Consider the following 21,600-nt stretch of genomic DNA (forward strand, 5'->3'; position numbering starts at 1 on the left):
CGCAGTCAAATTCCACATGACCGTTGAGTCACGGTACACTCCTCTTATGCACTCTGGACATGTGTTGGTAGTCCCCAATTTGATAACGACCATCAGGTCGCTAATGGCCTGGTTCTCAGCGCTCTATTGTCCCTCTAACCACTCTGACATTCGTAAATTGCATCAAACACTTGTTATCAAAACAGTATCATGCTTTTTAAACTCACCTCGATGATCGATCAAGTTCAACAACTGAGTGGAAAACATGGTCGTTGTGGATGTTGTTTCAAAGCCAAACACAAGGAAATTGACTTTCTAAGGTGATGATTAATGCAAAACCTCATACGCATATTAGAGCTTATGCATAGGCCTATATATGAGCCCAAGCCCATAAATTGTTTTTATTAAAATAATGATTGCACCATTATACAATATATAGCCTACCGCATAGGCCTATTATACATGGCACAATATATATTTTTTAAACAACATAATCTTTGGTACATAATTGGTCTAGCCTATACTCCAAAATGAAATACATTCTAGTAATCACCTTTGAGTGTGGACTGTATTATTATGCATATTGCATGGACTGGTTAGCTTACGCTCCAAACTTTGTATCCATGAGTCTGGGAGAGAACGTATAGGCCTAGGTGATGCTGTTGGTTCATTGATTGTGCAGGGCGGCTTACAGAGATAGCCTAAAATTATAGAGAATTTGTATTTGATTTTGAATAGCCTAGTAATAGGGCATTTTTTATATTTTCATAATTAATAGGCTGACACATTACCTTTAGCTACAGGATATCTAACCACCATGCATTTCCATCTCTTCTCTCTCCTTCATTCATTTCTCAAGAGCACAGAGAGAGGGGCTGTCAAAATTTGAATTAAATATGTTTTGTTGTGAAAACATGTTACTATCGATGTTCCCGAACAGCTTTTACTTGGTTTCCCAAATTAAGCACTAGGTAGCTGAAGGAACAGGGTTGGAGAGCCCAAGGCATACAGAGTTTGGGCAGAATATCACAGAATATCACAGAAAATCACAGCAGAGAGGCTGCATGCTCCTGAAAGAGTGGTTGATGCATGGTGTGAAATGTGTTCTTATAAGCCAGACATTCTACAGTTGTCGGAACAGAAGTCGGAAGTTTAAAACTTGTTTTTCAACCACAAATTTCTTGTTAACAAACTATAGTTTTGGCAAGTCGGTTAGGATATCTACTTTGTGTATGACACAAGTCATTTTTCCAACAATTGTTTACAGACAGATTATTTCACTTATAATTCACTGTATCACAATTCCAGTGGGTCAGAAGTTTACATACACTAAGTTGACTGTGACTTTAAACAGCCTGGAACAATCCAGAAAATGATGTCATGGCTTTAGAAGCTACTGATTTGAGTCAATTGCAGGTGTACCTGTGGATGTATTTCAAGGCCTACCTTCAAACTCAGTGCCTCTTTGCTTGACATCATGGGAAAATCAAAAGAAATCAGACAATGTGGAAAGCCATGTGGAACGCATGGCCAGCCGTAGCAAAATGCTTGTTGAAATGCTCGATTATTGTAGATTTATCGGTGGTGATGGTGTTTCCTAGCCTCAGTGCAGTGGGCAGCTGGGAGGAGGTGTTCTTATCCTCCATGGACTTTACAGTGTCCCAAAACATTTTGGAGTTAGTGCTACAGGATGCACATTTCTGTTTGAAAAAGCTACCCTTTGCTTTCCTAACTGCTTGTGTATATTGGTTCCTAACTTCCCTGAAAAGTTGCATATCGCGGGGGCTATTCGATGCTAATGCAGTACGCCACAGGATGTTTTTGTGCTGGTCAAGGGCAGTCAAGTCTGAGGAGAACCAGGGGCTATATCTGTTCTTAGTTCTGAATTTTTTTAATGGGGCATTCTTATTTAAGATTGAGAGGAAAGCACCTTTAAAGAACAACCAGGCATCCTCTACTGACGGAATGAGATCAATATCCATCCAGGATACCTGTGCCAGGTCAATTAGGAAGGCCTGCTCGCTAAAGTGTTTTATGGAGCGTTTGACAGTGATGAGGGGAGGTTGTTTGACCACGGACCCATTACGGATGCAGGCAATAAGGCAGTGATCGCTGCGATCCTGCTTGAAGACAGCGGTGGTGTATTTAGAGGGTAAGTTAGTCAGGATGATATCTATGAGGGTGCCCATGTTTACGGATTTAGGGTTGTACCTGGTAGGTTCCTTGATAATTTGTGTGAGATTGAGGGCATCTAGTTTGGATTGTAGGATGGCCGGGGTGTTAAGCATATCCCAGTTTAGGTCACCAAGCAGTACAAACTCTGAGGATAGATGGGGGGCAATCAATTCACATACACTGCTCAAAAAATAAAGGGAACACTAAAATAACACATCCTAGATCTGAATGAATTAAATAATCTTATTAAATACTTTATTTATTTACATAGTTGAATGTGCTGACAACAAAATCACACAAAAATGATCAATGCAAATCAAATGTATCAACTCATGGAGGTCTGGATTTGGAGTCACCCTCAAAATTAAAGTGGAAAACCACACTACAGGCTGATCGAACTTTGATGTAATGTCCTTAAAACAAGTCAAAATGAGGCTCAGTAGTGTGTGTGGCCTCCACGTGCCTGTATGAACTCCCTACAACGCCTGGGCATGCTCCTGATGAGGTGGTGGATGGTCTCCTGAGGGATCTCCTCCCAGACCTGGACTAAAGCATCTGCCAACTCCTGGACAGTCTGTGGTGCAACGTGGCATTGGTGGATGGAGCGAGACATGATGTCCCAGATGTGCTCAATTGGATTCAGGTCTGGGGAACGGGCGGGCGAGTCCATAGCATCAATGCCTTCCTCTTGCAGGAACTGCTGACACACTCCAGCCACATGAGGTCTAGCATTGTCTTGCATTAGGAGGAACCCAGGGCCAACCGCACCAGCATATGGTCTCACAAGGGGTCTGAGGATCTCATCTCAGTAACTAATGGCAGTCACGCTACCTCTGGCAAGCACATGGAGGGCTGTGCGGCCCCCCAAAGAAATGCCACCCCACACCATGACTGACCCACCGCCAAACCGGTCATGCTGGAGGATGTTGCAGGCAGCAGAACGTTCTCCACGGCGTCTCCAGACTCTGTCACGTCTGTCACATGTGCTCAGTGTGAACCTGCTTTCATCTGTGAAGAGCACAGGGCGCCAGTGGCGAATTTGCCAAGCTTGGTGTTCTCTGGCAAATGCCAAACGTCCTGCACGGTGTTGGGCTGTAAGCACAACCCCCACCTGTGGACGTCGGGCCGTCATACCACCCTCATGGAGTCTGTTTCTGACCGTTTGAGCAGACACATGCACATTTGTGGCCTGCTGGAGGTCATTTTGCAAGGCTCTGGCAGTGCTCCTCCTGCTCCTCCCTGCACAAAGGTGGAGGTAGCAGTCCTGCTGCTGGGTTGTTGTCCTCCTACGGCCTCCTCCACGTCTCCTGATGTACTGGCCTGTCTCCTGGTAGCGCCTCCATGCTCTGGACACTGCGCTGACAGACACAGCTAACCTTCTTGCCACAGCTCGCATTGATGTGCCATCCTGGATGAGCTGCACTACCTAAGCCACTTGTGTGGGTTGTAGACTCCGTCTCATGCTACCACTAGAGTGAAAGCACCGCCAGCATTCAAAAGTGACCAAAACATCAGCCAGGAAGCATAGGAACTGAGAAGTGGTCTGTGGTCACCACCTGCAGAACCACTTCTTTATTGGGGGTGTCTTGCTAATTGCCTATAATTTCCACCTGTTGTCTATTCCATTTGCACAACAGCATGTGAAATGTATTGTCAATCTGTGTTGCTTCCTAAATGGACAGTTTGATTTCACAGAAGTGTGATTGACTTGGAGTTACATTGTGTTGTTTAAGTGTTCCCTTTATTTTTTTTAGCAGTGTATGATGTCCAGGGCACAGCTGGGGGCTGAGGGGGGTCTGTAGCAAGCGGCAACAGTGAGAGACTTATTTCTGGAAAGGTGGATTTTTAGAAGTAGGAGCTCAAACTGTTTGGGCACAGACCTAGATAGTATGATAGAGCTCTGCAGGCTATCTCTACAGTACATTGCAACTCCACCCCCTTTGGTAGTTCTATCTAGATGGAAAATGTTGTAGTTGGGGATGGACATTTCTGCATTTTTGGTGGCCTTCCTAAGCCAGGATTCAGACACTGCTAGAACATCAGGGTTGGCAGAGTGTCCTAACGCAGTGAATAACTCAAACTTAGGAAGGAGGCTTCTGATGTTAACGTGCAGAAAACCAAGGCTTTTATGGTTACAGAAGTCAACGAATGATAACTCCTGGGGAGTAGGAGTGATACTGGGGGCTGCAGGGCCTGGGTTAGCCTCTACATCACCAGAGGAACAGAGGAGGAATAGAATAAGGATATGGCTAAAGGCTTCTAGTGTGTTGGGTACAGAGAATAAAGGGGGCAGATTTTTGGGCGTTGTAGAATAGATTCAAGGCATTATGTACAGACAAGGATATGGAAGGATATGAGTACAGTGGAGGTAAACATAATCATTGAGTAACAATGAAAGAGATAGCATCACTGGAGGCACCAATTGAGCCTGTCTCGGCGTGTATGGGGGGTGGAACAAAGGAGCTATTTGAGGCAGTTTGAGAATGACTTGGGGTTCTATATTGATATTGTATAATAAGAACTAACTGGAACAGCAATAGGCAAGGCATATTTACATGGGAGAGAGGCATAAATCAATCACAGGTGTTATTCGAGAGAGCTAAGACAACAACTGGTAACGGCAATGAAAGTCTGGGCTGAGACTAAACAGATAAACAGGACAGGGTACCGTGTAAAGGAACAGTCCAGCAGGCATCAGCTGTGCAGCTGAGTGATCATAAGGTCCAGTGAATAGCAAGATGTGAGTACAAGAGCAGTTTGAATTGGTGCTAAAGCACAGCGAGGAAGAAGCACGGCTGTTGTTTGCATGTGCTAGCGGGCCGGGGCTAGCAGATGGATATTCGTGGTCGTCGCAACGGGAAGCCTGTTGAAACCACAGACGATTATGTCGGCAGACCAGTCGTGATGGATCGGCGGGGCTCCGTGTCGACTCTAGGAGGTCCCGTCCGGTTGACAGAGAGGTAGATAGTCGGGAGATGTGCCGGACTCGAGGCTAGCTCAAGGCTGATTAGCCAACAACAACATCCATTTGGTTGTAGCTAGCTAGTTGCGATGATCAGGTGTTAAATGTCCAGTGATTTAGTGATTCCGGCAGAACATCCGATATGTTCTGGGTCGATAACGCGCTGTGCAGACAGTGCAGACTGGCCGATAATAGTCCAGGCTAGAGCTGGCTGGTAGGTAGTGCAGGCCACGGAAAATGGTGAAAAACTGCTAACGGTGGCTAATAGCAAGTAGCTAGTTAGCTGGCTACTCCCGTCTGGTAGACAAAGAGGTAGATAGCCGGAATATGGGCCTGGCTCAAGGCTAACTGGTGCTTGCTTCGGGGGCAGTGGTGATTAGCCAACAGCAACATCCATTCGGTTGTGGCTAGCTATTTGCGATCCGGTGTTAGGGTCCAGTGATTCAGTTATTCCGGCAGAAAATCAGATGTTCTGGGTGAAAACCGCTAACGGTGGCTATTAGCAAGTAGCTAGTTTGCTGGCTAGCTAGTTTCAACTGGATATTCTAGATAAAGGTGAGTAAATAATAGAATCCATTCCACATTGAGTGAGGCGGGTTGCAGGAAAGTATATTTAGTAGAAGGATGAAAAGTGTGATAGGGAAATATGTACGAAAAATAAAAATAAATAAAAATAACTGGCTATTTACACGGACACACAACAAAGAACACGACCGCACTGCTACGCCATCTTGGCACGAGACTTAAAAGCATATCTTGTCTGCTAAATTAACTAGCCTACAGCCTATGGCATGGCACATAGGCAGATAACATATGCCGACTCACATTCTGTTCTTCTGAAATACATTTTCCTCATAGCATCATGTTTCTTTAGACCTGCCTAAAATAAATGATGTACTTATTGTGATGGTGTATATTAAATGGATATAATATAATGTTTTTAATGTAAATGCTCCAAAGGAGCACATCAGCGGCTTGTATGTGTGGAGGCCTTGAGATACTAAACGTGTTTATGTTAATTAACTGTCAATTACCGTGAGACTGGCAGTCATTTACATGACCATAAGAGGCTGACAAAATGTCATGACTGCCACAGCCCTACTAGGGGACTCTTCCTCGCAAACACACGTAACCGCCCTCCTTCACAAGGTCCTAGCCATGTACGCCACTGAAAAGCTAGCATTTCAGTGGCACGGGTGGAGACATTTCAGGCTTAGTAGTGAAGTTACAGATCCCCATGTTACACAAACAATGAAAGGGTAAGGGCCAAGGGGAAATGGATAGGGAGCAAATTTGGACAGGCACAGAACATTGTCAGTGTGCAGCGCAGGGATTTCTCCTCTGTTCTCCTCTGTTCTGTTCTGTTCTGTTCTGTTCTGTTCTGTTCTGTTCTGTTCTGTTCTGTTCTGTTCTGTTCTGTTCTGTTCTGTTCTGTTCTGTTCTGTTCTGTTCTGTTCTGTTCTGTTCTGTTCTGTTCTCTCTCTCTCTCTCTCTCTCTCTCTCTCTCTCTCTCTCTCTCTCTCTCTCTCTCTCTCTCTCTCTCTCTCTCTCTCTCTCTCTCTCTCTCTCTCTCTCTCTCTCTCTCTCTCTCTCTCTCTCTCTCTCTCTCTCTCTCTCTCTCTCTCTCTCTCTCTCTCTCTCTCTCTCTCTCTCTCTCTCTCTCTCTCTCTCTCTCTCTCTCTCTCTCTCTCTCTCTCTCTCTGATTCAATCTGTAATATACTCACCATCACCACCCACTGATGGCTCCCCCCCACCTCTCTCTGTCACTCTATTTCTTTCTCTCTCTCAATTTATTCCTATCTACCCGCCCCCTCTTTTTCCTCTCTCACTCGCGCTCTCTCCCCCCTCTCAACTTTCCCTCGTCTCACCCGTTGCCTTCTAAATTGTGTCTTCCTGCTTCTCAGTGTTGACCCTCCTCCTCCATCTTCCTTTCCATCACTCTCTCTCTCTATTTCTCATCTCTCTACCCCTCTTTCTTTATATCCCCCTTTATCTCTCTATCACTCTCTGTCTCTCTCTCGTCCACCTCGGTTTCCCCATGCTTTTGACTACACCGCTAGCTAATACAACCCATTTCCTCTAGCATCACTACATGCTCCATAACTGCTATTGTGAAGATTACTCTCAGCTGATGTCTTCACACAAATATCAACATGCACATCACCACATTGCCTCTCATTGTGGTGTTGGGATTGCGAGCTACACAACATGACCAAAAGTATGTGGACACCTGCTCGTCAAATATATCATTACAAAATCATGGGCATTCATATGGAGTTGGTCCCCCCTTGGCTGCTATAACAGCCCCCACTCTTCTGGGAAGGCTTTCAACTAGATGTTGGAACACTGCTGCGCGACTTGCTTCCATTCAGCCACAAGAGCATTAGTGAGGTTGGGCACTGATGTTGGGCGATTAGGCCTGGCTCGCAGTCGGCATTCAAATTCATCCCAAAGGTGTTTGATGGGGTTGAGGTCAGGGAGTTCCAGAGTCCAATGGCGGCGAGCTTTACACCACACCAGCCGACACTTGGCATTGTGCATGTTGATCTTAGGCTTGTGTGTGGCTGCTCGGCCATGGAAACCCATTTCATTAAGCTCCCAATGAATGTTCCTGTGCTGATGTTGCTTCCAGAGGCAGTTTGGAACTCGGTAGTGAGTGTTGCAACTGAGGACAGATGAGGTTTTCACGCTTCAGCACTCGGCGATCCCGTTCTGTGAGCTTGTGTGGCCTACCACTTCATGGCTGAGCCGTTGTTGCTCCTAGACATTTACACTTCACAATAACAGCACTTACAGTTGACCGGGGCAGCTCTAGCAGGGCAGAAATTTGATGACCTGACTTATTGGAAAGCTGGAATCCTATGAAGGTGCCACATTGAAAGTCACTGAGCTCTTCAGTAAGGCCATTCTACTGCCAATGATTGTCTATGGAGATTGCATGGCTGTGGCTGAAATAGCCAAATACACTCATTTGTACATATTGTGTTTAACCTGATGCCTAGTCAACTTACCGCTATGCATATCTATCTCTATCACTCCAGTATCTGTGCACATTGTAAATATGGTATTGGAACTGACCCTGTACATAGCTTCTTACTTTCTCATGTTTCTTATTTTTATTTATCATGTCTTTTTGTTCTACCTTATGCTATTTTCAGTCCTACATTGATATTGATTACTGCATTGTTGAGTTTGGAGCTAGCAAGAAATGCATTTCATTGTACTTGTGCACATTACATTATGACATATTATAGTGTATGTCTTGGGTTTGATGCTATTCAAGGATGTGCATCTGGCTTCAGACCATGGCAGTGATCTACAGATGGACGATCTACTGGCTCACTTGCCAAGTAGCGGTGTGTGTGTGTGTGTGTGTGTGTCTGTGTGTGTGTGTTTGTGTGGGCACGTGTGTTTGTGCATATGTGTGTTTGTGCGTATCTCTTACAAACAGCAGAGGCCCACTGGGAGAAACCACCTCTTTCTGGGTGGCAGGCAGTGCTGCGGGCACTTACGTCTCAATTTGTAATGCAAATTAAAACACGAGAGGAGGGGGAAGTGCAATCTTCATGATCGTTGTAATGCTTTTGAATGCATCGCTAACTGATCAAATCCATTTCAACTAGCATTGCTACGCGCTTCAAAAATGCCACACAGGAGATTATGGATACTTTGAATGTGACAACAATAAACCTACACTACGGGTCAAACGTTTTAGAACACGTCCTCATTCCTGAGTTTTTCTTTATTTTTTTTACTATTTTCTACATTGTAGAATAATAGTGAAGACATCAAAACTCTGAAATAACACATATGGAATCATGTAGTAACCAAAAAAGTGTTTAACAAATCGAAATATATTTGAGATTTGAGATTCTTCAAATAGCCACCCTTTGCCTTGATGACAGCTTTGCACACTCTTGGCATTCTCTCAACCAGCTTCACCTGGAATGCTTTTCCAACAGTATTGAACGATTTCCCACATGTGCTGAGCACTTGCTGACTGCTTTTCCTTCACTCTGGAGTCAAACTCATCCCAAACCATCTCAATTTGGTTGAGGTCTGGGGATTGTGGAGGCCAGGCCATCTGATGCAGCACTCCATCACTCTCCTTCTTGGTAAAATAGCCCTTACACAGCCTGGAGGTGTGTTGGGTCATTGTCCTGTATGAAAAACAAATGATAGTCCCACTAAGCCCAAACCAGATGGGATGGTGTATCGCTGCAGAATGCTGTGGTAGCCATGCTGGTTAAGTGTGCCATGAATTCTACATAAATCACAGACAGTGTCACCAGCAAAGCACCCCCACACCATAACAGCTCCTCCTCCATGCTTTATGGTGGGAAATATACATGCGGAGATCATCCATTCACCCACACCACGTCTCACAAAGACACGGCGGTTGGAACCAACAATTTCAAATTTGGACTCCAAAGAACACATTTCCACCGGTCTAATGTCCATTGGTCGTGTTTCTTGGCTCAAGCAAGTCTCTACTTATTATTGGTGTCCTTTAGTAGTGGTTTCTTTGCAGCAATTCGACCATGAAGACATGATTCACACAGCCTCCTCTGAACAGATGATGTTTAGACGTGTCTGTTACTTGAACTGTGAAGCATTTATTTGGGCTGCAATCTGAGGTGCAGTTAACTCTTATGAACTCATCCTCTGCAGCAGAGGTAACTATGGGTCTTTCATTTCTGTGGCGGTCCTCATGAGAGACAGTTTCACCATAGCGCTTGATGGTTTTTGCGACTGCACTTGAAGAAACTTTCAAAGTTCTTGAAATTGTCCGGATTGACTGACCTTCCTGTCTTAAAGTTATGATGGCTGTCGTTTCTCTTTGCTTATTTGAGCTGTTCTTACCATAATATGGACTTGGTCTTTTACCAAATAGGGCTATCTTCTGTATACCCCACCTACCTTGTCACAACACAACTGATTGGCTCAAACGCATTAAGAAGGAAGGAAATTCTACAAGTTAACTTTTAAGAAGGCACACCTGTTAATTGAAATGCATTCCAGGTGACTACCTCATGAAGCTGGTTGAGAGAATGCCAATAGTGTGCAAAGCTGTCATCTAGTCAAAGGGTGGCTATTTGAAGAATCTCAAATATAAAAATAATTGTTTTGGACAGGATAGACCAAAGTAAAAGATAGAGAGTTTCGGTATATACAGTGCATTCAGAAAGTATTCAGACCTCTTGACTTTTTCCACACTTTGTTTCATTGCAGCCTTATTCTAAAATTGATTAAATAGTTTTTTCCCCCTCATCAATCTACACACAATACCCCATAATGACAAAGCAAAAACTGTTTTTTAGATATTTTAGCAAATTTATACAAAACAAAAACGGAAATATCACATTTACATAAGTATTCAGACTCTTTACTCAGTATGTTGTTGAAGCACCTTTGGCAGTGATTACAGCCTCAAGTCTTCTTGGGTATGACGCTACAAGCTGGGCACACCTGTATTTGGGGAGTTTCTCCCATTCTTCTTTGCAGATCCTCTCAAGGATGCACTGTCAACCGTGGGACCTTATATAGACAGGTGTGTGCCTTTCCAAATCATGTCCAATCAATTGACTTTACGACAGGCGGTCTCCAATCAAGTTGTAGAAACATCTCAAGGATGATCAATAGAAACAGGATGCACATGAGCTCAATTTCGAGTCTCCAAGCAAAGGGTCTGAATACTTATTAAATAAGGTATTTCAGTTTTTTTTTTTCATAAATGTGCAAAAATTTCAAAAAACCTGTTTTCACTTTGTTATTATGGGGTATTGTGTGTAGATTGATGAGGGGAAAAAAGTATTTAATCAATTTTAGAATACGGCTGTAACGTAAAAATAAAAAAAAATGGAAAAAGTCAAGGGGTCTGAATACTTTCCGAATGCACTGTATATGAAAAATCTAAGTGAGGCTTGGTGTGAAGCAGCCACAACAAGAGAGATGACAAACGAGTAAACAATCAAAAGGGACGGTTAAAATAAATCTCAGCCTCTTGCGATATGGATATGTCCTAGTGGTCTGTGTCGTAGTCAGTGAACTTACCTTCATAGGTTCCACTCTCTAGCAGGGCTCCACTTTGCTCCAGTTCCATAAAGCGCTCCACGCTCACAAAGTTATAGTCCACCTCCGGCACCTCTCCCTTCTTTGGCAGCCTGGTGGTACCTACAGATGGAGAAGAAGAACATAGGAAGAACATTACTTTATTGTCAATTGTTACAGACACAGAGGAATAGGAGTGAGTAAGTATTGAGGGATCACAAGGGAGAGCACTGAGGAGAAGAGTAAAAGAGAGAGTAAGACGAGTCATACTTCTGATAATAATCCAAACCCATTTCATAATTGTATGCTGTTGTAAAATGGATTGGAAAGCAACAAGAGTGCTTTAAGGCCCTACCCAAGCAGTAGCATTACATGGATACATACTTACAAAGATGTGTTGTTGTGAACCAAAATCTGTGAATGTGAGCCCTTCAAAACACTAGGCTTGGATGTATTTTTATAAGAGAAGATAAGATAAGACAAGATAAGCTTTAGTTTTTTCAGCTTCCACAGAAATGTGTAAAACAATGTACAGAACATTTTGTCAAACGACATTGCTGATTGTCTACAAGCAAGTCAATCTGAGGATGTTTGTGAAGTTATTAATGTGATGAATCGATACACAGACCACTTTAACAAGCCATGATACACACCCTGCATGCACACGCAAGCACGCATGTGTGCACACGCGCACACACACAGCCAGTCAGTTTAATGTGGAAATAGCATCATTGCAGAAATAGCACATTATTACCAAGCTGCAATTAGCCCTGCTCTAAGCACCAGACTCTGTTGTGTGTGTGTGTGTGTGTGTGTGCATGTGTTTAGATGGTGCTACATTAGAGAAGGGGATTCTATGTGACAATGAGAGGCATTGCTTGTGTCTGTCCCTCAAGTCGGTATGTGTTTGCATGTATGCATTTTAGAATAAGGCTGTAACATAATAAAATGTGGAAAAAGTCAAGGGGTCTGAATACTTTCCGAATGCACTGTACTCTAATTTTGCCCCAAAATTCCTAAATGGCCCGCCTGGAGAAGGAAAAGGCGCCCTGTGTGAAAAATTGACCTAAAATGATGAATCCCATATTGGTATCTCACAGTCAGGCCAACCCAAGCTGTACTGAGCAAATTGGCTAATAGTAGGCCTACTATTTAAACAGATAAATGAGGCTGTCAACTGAGTCATAATTTCACAGGTTTCACCCCAAAAAAAAGTATGCCCCTAACAATGCTTAAACCACATTAAACCTCATCAGGAGACCACTTGTGAGGTCTAGGAAAAATCTAAAACATTTCGATTTTTTTTGTGTAGTTACCATTTAATTCTAGTGCACTCTTGTTTGGATAGTGGTGTTTCTGTAGCACATGATATGGAGTTTGCAAAACAAATAGCCAGTGGATTGGTGCAAATAATCATGATATCATCCTGCCAGGTAGGCATAAAAACGTTGTAGCTAGTTAACATTTAATTGAGAAGGTTTTTGGGAAAGCCTTTCCATCTACCAGAAGACAGTTAGGCCTATCATTAGTGTCGCTATATTTTTCCTGTTCCTTAATTGTTTGAAACCTGGACATTTTACTTCATATTATGATGCATGTCTTACCTTGTTCCAACGTAGCCTATAGCTAGCCATCCCACTATAGAAACATGGAGTCAATAATTGTATAAAGACTTCCTCATACAGTGGGGAAAATAAGTATTTAGTCAGCCACCAATTGTGCAAGTTCTCCCACTTAAAAAGATGAGAGAGGCCTGTAATTTTCATCATAGGTACACGTCAACTATGACAGACAAATTGAGAAAAAAAATCCAGAAAATCACATTGTAGGATTTTTTATGAATTTATTTGCAAATTATGGTGGAAAATAAATATTTGGTCAATAACAAAAGTTTTTTAATACTTTGTTATATACCCTTTGTTGGCAATGACACAGGTCAAACGTTTTCTGTAAGTCTTCACAAGGTTTTCACACACTGTTGCTGGTATTTTGGCCCATTCCTCCATGCAGATCTCCTCTAGAGCAGTGATGTTTTGGGGCTGTCGCTGGGCAACACGGACTTTCAACTCCCTCCAAAGATTTTCTATGGGGTTGAGATCTGGAGACTGGCTAGGCCACTCCAGGACCTTGAAATGAAAATCCAAACTCCACTATGGCCAAGACCAAAGAGCTGTCAAAGGACACCAGAAACAAAATTGTAGACCTGCACCAGGCTGGGAAGACTGAATCTGCAATAGGTAAGCAGCTTGGTTTGAAGAAATCAACTGTGGGAGCAATTATTAGGAAATGGAAGACATACAAGACCACTGATAATCTCCCCCGATCTGGGGCTCCACGCAAGATCTCACCCCGTGGGGTCAAAATTATCACAAGAACGGTGAGCAAAAATCCCAGAACCACACGGGGGGACCTAGTGAATGACCTGCAGAGAGCTGGGACCAAAGTAACAAAGCCTACCATCAGTAACACACTATGCCTCCAGGGACTCAAATCCTGCAGTGCCAGATGTGTCCCCCTGATTAAGCCAGTACATGTCCAGGCCCGTCTGAAGTTTGCTAGAGTGCATTTGGATGATCCAGAAGAGGATTGGGAGAATGTCATATGGTCAGATGAAACCAAAATATAACTTTTTGGTAAAAACTCAACTCGTCGTGTTTGGAGGACAAAGAATGCTGAGTTGCATCCAAAGAACAACATACCTACTGTGAAGCATGGGGGTGGAAACATCATGCTTTGGGGCTGTTTTTCTGCAAAGGGACCAGGACGACTGATCCGTGTAAAGGAAAGAATGAATGGGGCCATGTATCGTGAGATTTTGAGTGAAAACCTCCTTCTATCAGCAAGGGCATTGAAGATGAAACGTAGCTGGGTCTTTCAGCATGACAATGATCCCAAACACAACGCCCGGGCAACGAAGGAGTGGCTTCGTAAGAAGTATTTCAAGGTCCTGGAGTGGCCTAGCCAGTCTCCAGATCTCAACCCCATAGAAAATCTTTGGAGGGAGTTGAAAGTCCGTGTTGCCCAGCGAAAGCTCCAAAACATCACTGCTCTAGAGGAGATCTGCATGGAGGAATGGGCCAAAATACCAGCAACAGTGTGTGAAAACCTTGTAAAGACTTACAGAAAACGTTTGACTTGTGTCATTGCCAACAAAGGGTATATAACAAAGTATTGAGAAACGTTTGTTATTGACCAAATACTTATTTTCCACCATAATTTGCAAATAAATTCATAAAAAATCCTACAATATGATTTTCTGGAGAAAAAAAATCTCATTTTGTCTGTCATAGTTGACATGTACCTATGATGAAAATTACAGGCCTCTCTCATATTTTTAAGTGGGAGAACTTGCACAATTGGTGGCTGACTAAATACTTTTTTTCCCCCACTGTATATACGAAAAAGACAAAAAACAAAAAAATGGCTATTTACACGAGGACACTACAGAATATACGACCGCACTGCTACGCCATCTTGGAACCAATTAGATCTACTCGCGTAAACCTTGTGGGTTTACCTCAGGTAACTTGATATTAACAAGGTTACGGCTACTTGGTGAGAAATATCACAGTTCGCCTGGGCACAAGTTGTGGTGACCCACAGAGACATAGATGGCTGGTGCCTACACATCAAAAGTGAAACATTTTCCGGTCATTGTTAGCAAAAAATAAAAACAGAAACAGAAAAAGGTGTAAAACCTAACACCTTTTTCAAGATGTTGCCAATTTAAAAACTGCCAGAATAAATGTTTAAGCGGATAAATTACTTTTTTTTAAATATATATATATTGATATATGTCGACATCTGTTCATTCGTAGGCATCAAATTCAGCGTTTGCTGTGCAGGTTCACTGAGTTGCAAGCCACATGGATGGGTCTATCTCATTGCTTAGTAGCTAATGGTGATTTGTAGATCTGACTCAGTTGCTACTTCAGATTATGAGCCCAGCGAATGTAGTGAAAGAGGTATGTAGTACCCGCAGATGGCCACGGCAAGGAGCAAGAGTGCTATAAAGTTATAAACCAATCATGTTTTTTGCAGAAAAACCCCTAACCCTAGGACTATCCCTTAAAAAAGTTAGGTGTAACCCAAGGGGCCAGGCTTCCGGTCTCGAAACACGCTTTCCACTGTGCTCAGAGGACATTTTCGGTACTGCAGTTTAGCTGAAGTACAGCCTAGAAAGATAGAAAGACAATTCTCATAGACAGCCCCATAAAGTCACAACTTTATAACAAAACCTCCACTTACTTATTAAAGTATTTGTCCTAGAGACCAATTATTTCCACATCACTCACAGCCAAAGTTGTATTTCAGGTTCATGCTGTGACATTTTAGGTTTTATTTTTGATTTATTTCACCTTTATTTAACCAGGTAAGCCAGTTGAGAACAGGTTCTCATTTACAACTGCGACCTGGCCAAGATAAAGCATAGTAGTGCAATAACAAAAAAAACAACAACACAGAGTTACATATGGGGTAAGAAAACAAAGTCAGAAATACAACAGAAAATATATATACAGTGTGTGCAAATGTAGCAAGTTATGTAGGTAAGGCAGTAAATAGGCTATAGTGCAGAATAATTACAATAGTATTAACACTGGAATGCTAGATGTGCAAGAGATTATGTGCAAATAGAGATACTGGGGTGCAAAAGAGCAAAATAAATAACAATATAGGGATGAGGTAGTTGGGTGGGCTAATTTCAGATGGGCTGTGTACAGGTGCAGTGATCGGTAAGGTGCTCTGACAACTGATGCTTAAAGTTATTGAGGGAGATAAGAGTCTCCAGCTTCAGAGATTTTTGCAATTCGTTCCAGTCATTGGCAGCAGAGAACTGGAAGGAATGGCGGCCAAAGGAGGTGTTGGCTTTGGGAATGACCAGTGAGATATACCTGCTGGAGCGCAGACTACGGGTGGGTGCTGCTATGGTGACCAATGAGCTAAGATAAGGCGGGGATTTGCCTAGCAGTGATTTATAGATGGCCTGGAGCCAGTGGGTTTGACGACGAACATGTAGTGAGGACCAGCCAACAAGAGCGTACAGGTCACAGTGGTGGGTAGTGTATGGGGCTTTGGAGACAAAACGGATGGCACTGTGATAGACTACATCCAATTTGGGACCATCCAGGACCTCTATACCAGGCGGTGTCAGAGGAAGGCCCTCAAAATTGTCAAAGACTCCAGTCACCCTAGTCATAGACTGTTCTCTCTGCTACCGCACGGCAAGCGGTACCGGAGTGCCAAGTCTAGGTCCAAAAGACTCCTCAACAGCTTCTACCCCCAAGCCATAAGACTCCTGAACAGCTAATCATGGCTACCCGGACTATTTGCACTGCCCCCCCACCCCATCCTTTTTACGCTGCTGCTACTCTGTTAAGTATTTATGCATAGTCACTTTAACTCTACCCACATGTACATATTACCTCAACTACCTCAACTAGCCGGTGCCCCCGCACATTGACTATGCAACGGTACCCCCCTGTATATATAGCCTCCCTACTGTCACTTTATTCTATTGTATATATAGCCTCCCTACTGTCACTTTATTTTTTACTTCTGCTCTTTTTTTCTCAACACTTTTTTGTTGTTGTTTTATTCTTACTTTTTTGTTTAAAATAAATGCACTGTTGGTTAAGGGCTGTAAGTAAGCATTTCACTGTAATGTCTGCACCTGTTGTATTCGGCGCATGTGACCAATAAAATTTGATTTGATTTGATTTGATTTGCTGAGTAGAGTGTTGGAGGCTATTTTGTAAATGACATCGCCGAAGTCAAGGATCGGTAGGATAGTCAGTTTTACGAGGGCATGTTTGGCAGCATGAGTGAAGGAGGCTTTGTTGCGAAATAGGAAGCCGATTCTAGATTTAACTTTGGATTGGAGATTCTTTATGTGAGTCTGGAAGTTGAGTTTACAGTCTAACCAGACACCTAGGTATTTGTAGTTGTCCACATACTCTAGGTCAGACCCGTCGAGAGTGGTGATTCTAGTCGGGTGGGCGGGTGCCAGCAGCGTTCGATTGAAAAGCATGCATTTAGTTTTACTAGTGTTTAAGAGCAGTTGGAGGCTACTGAAGGATTGTTGTATGGCATTGAAGCTCGTTTGGAGGTTTGTTAACACAGTGTCCAATGAAGGGCCAGATGTATACAAAATGGTGTCGTCTGCGTAGAGGTGGATCTGAGAGTCACCAGCAGCAAGAGCGACATCATTGATATACACGGAGAAAAGTGTCGGCCCAAGAATTGAACCCTGTGGCACCCCCATAGAGACTGCCATAGGTCCAGACAACAGGCCCTCCGATTTGACACACTGAACTCTATCTGAGAAGTAGTTGGTGAACCAGGCGAGGCAGTCATTTGAGAAACCAAGGCTATTTAGTCTGCCAATAAGAATGCGGTGGTTGACAGAGTCGAAAGCCTTGGCCAGGTCGATGAAGACGGCTGCACAGTACTGTCTATTATCAATCGCGGTTATAATATCGTTTAGGACCTTGAGCGTGGCTGAAGTGCACCCGTGACCAGCTCGGAAACCGGATTGCATAGCGGAGAAGGTACGGTGGTATTCGAAATGGTCGATTATCTGTTTGTTAACTTGGCTTTCGAATACTTTCGAAAGGCAGGGCAGGATGGATATAGGTCTGTAGCAATTTGGATCTAGAGTGTCACCCCCTTTGAAGAGGGGGATGACCGCGGCAGCTTTCCAATCTCTGGGGATCTCAGACGTTATGAAAGAGAGGTTGAACAGACTAGTAATAGGGGTAGCGACAATTTCGGCGGCTAGTTTTAGAAAGAAAGGGTCCAGATTGTCTAGCCCAGCTGATTTGTAGGGGTCCAGATTTTGCAGCGCTTTCAAAACATCAGCTGTCTGAATTTGTGTGAAGGAGAAGCGGGGGGGGCATGGGCAAGATGCAGCAGAGGGTGCAGAGTTGGTGGCCGGGTTAGTGGTAGCCAGATGGAAAGCATGGCCAGCTGTAGCAAAATGCTTGTTGAAATTCTCGATTATTGTAGATTTATCGGTGGTGATAGTGTTTCCTAGCCTCAGTGCAGTGGGCAGCTGGGAGGAAGTGCTCTTATTCTCCATGGACTTTACAGTGTCCCAAAACTTTTTGGAGTTAGTGCTACAGGATGCAAATTTCTGTTTGAAAAAGTTAGCCTTTGCTTTCCTGACTGCTTGTGTATATTGGTTCCTAACTTCCCTGAAAAGTTGCATATCGCGGGGGCTATTTGATGCTAATGCTGTACGCCACAGGATGTTTTTGTGCTGGTCAAGGGCAGTCAAGTCTGAGGAGAACCAGGGGCTATATCGGTTCTTAGTTCTGTATTTTTTGAATGGGGCATGTTTATTTAAGATTGAGAGGAAATTACTTTTAAGGAACAACCAGGCATCCTCTACTGACGGAATGAGATCTATATCCATCCAGGATACCTGGGCCAGGTCTATTAGGAAGGCCTCCTCGCTAAAGTGTTTTAGGGAGCGTTTGACAGTGATGAGGGGTGGTCGTTTGACCGCGGACCCGTTACGGACGCAGGCAATAAGGCAGTGATCGCTGAGATCCTGGTTGAAGACAGCTGAGGTGTATTTAGAGGGTATGTTAGTCAGGATGATATCTATGAGGGTACCCATGTTTACGGAGTTAGGGTTGTACCTGGTAGGTTCGTTGATAATTTGCGTGAGGTTGAGGGCGTCTAGCTTGGATTGTAGGATGGCTGGGGTATTAAGCATATCCCAATTTAGGTCACCAAGCAGTACAAACTCTGAGGATAAATGGGGGGCAATCAATTCACATATGGTGTCCAGGGCACAGCTGGGGGCTGAGGGGGGTCTGTAGCAAGCGGCAACAGTGAGAGACTTATTTCTGGAAAGGTGGATTTTTAGAAGTAGAAGCTCAAACTGTTTGGGCACAGACCTGGATAGTATGATAGAGCTCTGCAGGCTCTCTCTACAGTAGATTGCAACTCCACCCCCTTTGGCAGTTCTATCTAGACGGAAAATGTTATAGTTGGGGATGGAAATTTCAGAATTTTTGGTGGCCTTCCTGAGCCAGGATTCAGACACTGCTAGAACATCAGGGTTGGCAGAGTGTGCTAACGCAGTGAATAACTCAAACTTAGGAAGTAGACTTCTGACTTCTGACTTCTGACTTCTGAAGGTACATGCTGTGACATGGGCGAGCTTATGTCACATGCACACGCTGAATGGAAATCACTCACGCGCTCTCGACCGGGACCTGCTCGTTTATGCGGGGGAGATTATTTGCACCTGTTGAACATTGCCAGAAGAACAGAAGCAACAAGAAGAAGAGAAGCTGCAAGAACCTGAATATACCGTAGTGTTCAGCTTTGTACTGCAAAAAACATGCAAGCAGTCTAAACTTGATAGATTTTTTGTTATTATGATTTTGTTATGAATTTTGTCATGGTGCACGTACACTACCGTTCAAAATGTTGGGGTCACTTAGAAATGTCCTTGTTTTCGAAAGAAAAGCTTTTTTTTTTGTCTATTAAAATAACATCAAATTGATCAAAAAAGCCATATCTCAGACTGTCCATCTTAATATTTTATTTTTATTGGCCAGTCTGAGATATGGCTTTTTCTTTGCAACTCTACCTAGAAGATCAGCATCCCGGAGTCGCCTCTTCACTGTTAATGTTGAGACTGGTGTTTTGCAGGTACTATTTAATGAATCTGGGAGTTTAGGATCTGTGAGGCGCCTGTTTCTCAAACTAGACACTAATGTATTTGTCCTCATGCTCAGTTGTGCACTGGGTCCTCCCACTCCTTTTTCTATTCTTGTTAGAGCCAGTTTGCGCTGTTCTGTGAAGGGAATAGTACACACAGCAATTTCTCGCATGGAATAGCCTTAATTTCTCAGAACAAGAATAGACTGATGAGTTTCAGAAGAAAGTTACTTGTTCCTGGCCATTTTGAGCCTGTAATCAAGCCCACAATTGCTGATGCTCCAGATACTCAACTAGTCTCAAGAAGGCCGGTTTTATTGCTTCTTTAATCAGCACAACAATTTTCAGCTGTGCTAACATAATTGCAAAAGGGTTTTCTAATGATCAATTAGCCTTTTAAAATGATAAACTTGGATTAGCAAACACAACGTGCAATTGGAACACAGGACTGATGGTTGCTGATAATGGGCCTCTGTACGCCTATGTAGATATTCCATTAAAAATCAGCTGTTTCCAGCTACAATAGCCATTTACAACATTAACAATACTGTATTTCTGATCAATTTGATGTTATTTTAATGGATTTTTTTTTTTGCTTTTCTTTCGAAAACAAGGACATTTCTAAGTGACCCCAAACTTTTGAACGGTAGTGTAGATTGATTAATAATTTGTGTTGTATCGGAAGCTAACGCGTAGCTAGCTAACATCAGCTAGCTTGAGCATATTGACAAGGCTCGTGGTTGTTTCCTAGTTATGCTTGTTTGCAAGTATAGCTATGAACACAATGTTTGATAAGATAGCTATTTATTGAGTGACATTCATTAAAATGCTATCAATAAGGCAACATAGCGACATAACTTCTGGTGGCACTAGCTAGCTAGCTATCTTGAATATACATGGATGTGACCGACCTAATGTGACTCCAGGTCAGCCTGGCTATAACTTGTTTGATTTACAAACTATCTAAGCCTATATTTACCTAATGTTAGTGATTGTCTATAGCTAGTAATATTAGCTATCTTGGTTAGCCCACATTGAATGTTATTGATTGAGTATAGCTACCTAGTAAGTGTGCGTCAAATTTGCATTAAATCGTTTTAACATTTTAATATCATGTGCACAAGTAGAGTGAAATGCCTTTCTTGCTAGCTCCAAACCCAACAATGCAGTAATCAATATCAATGTAGGACTGAAAATAGCAAAAGGTAGAACAAAAAGACATGATAAATAAAAATAAGAAGAACACGAGAAACTAAGAAGCTATATACAGGGTCAGTTCCAATACAATATTTACAATGTGCAGGGATACTGGAGTGACAGAGGTAGATATGCATAGCGGTAAGTTGACTAGGCATCAGGTTATACACTATACATACAAAAGTATGTGGACACCCCTTCAAATGAGTGGATTTGGCTATTTCAGCCACATCCGTTGCTGACAGGTATATAAAATCGAGTACACAGCCATGCAATCTCCATAGACAAACTTTGGCAGTAGATTGGCCTTGCTGAAGAGCTCAGTGACTTTCCAACAAGTCAGTTTGTCAAATTTCTGCCCTGCTAGAACTGCCCCGGTCAACTGTAAGTGATCGTATTGTGAAGTGGAAACGTCTAGGAGCAACAACGGCTCAGCCACGAAGTGGTAGGCCACACAAGCTCACAGAACGGGACCGCCGAGTGCTGAAGCGTGTAAACATCATCTGTCCTCGGTTGCAACACTCACTCCCGAGTTCCAAACTGCCTCTGGAAGCAACAT

At 43.2% G+C, this 21,600-nt stretch overlaps 1 protein-coding gene across 1 annotated transcript in view; it reads right to left on the minus strand.

The window, feature by feature from the left end:
- Positions 1–21,600, minus strand: part of magi2b (membrane associated guanylate kinase, WW and PDZ domain containing 2b) — a gene marked incomplete at its 3' end in the record, with an annotated part of 333,750 nt that overhangs the window by 177,760 nt on the left and 134,390 nt on the right. The window contains exon 3 of the mRNA XM_084171638.1: positions 11,172–11,291. Coding sequence (XP_084027764.1) covers positions 11,172–11,291 — 120 coding nt within the window. The remainder of the gene's footprint in view (positions 1–11,171; positions 11,292–21,600) is intronic.

Source organism: Coregonus lavaretus (assembly GCF_964263955.1).
Source record: "Coregonus lavaretus genome assembly, chromosome: 11".
Classification (NCBI taxonomy): domain Eukaryota; kingdom Metazoa; phylum Chordata; class Actinopteri; order Salmoniformes; family Salmonidae; genus Coregonus; species Coregonus lavaretus.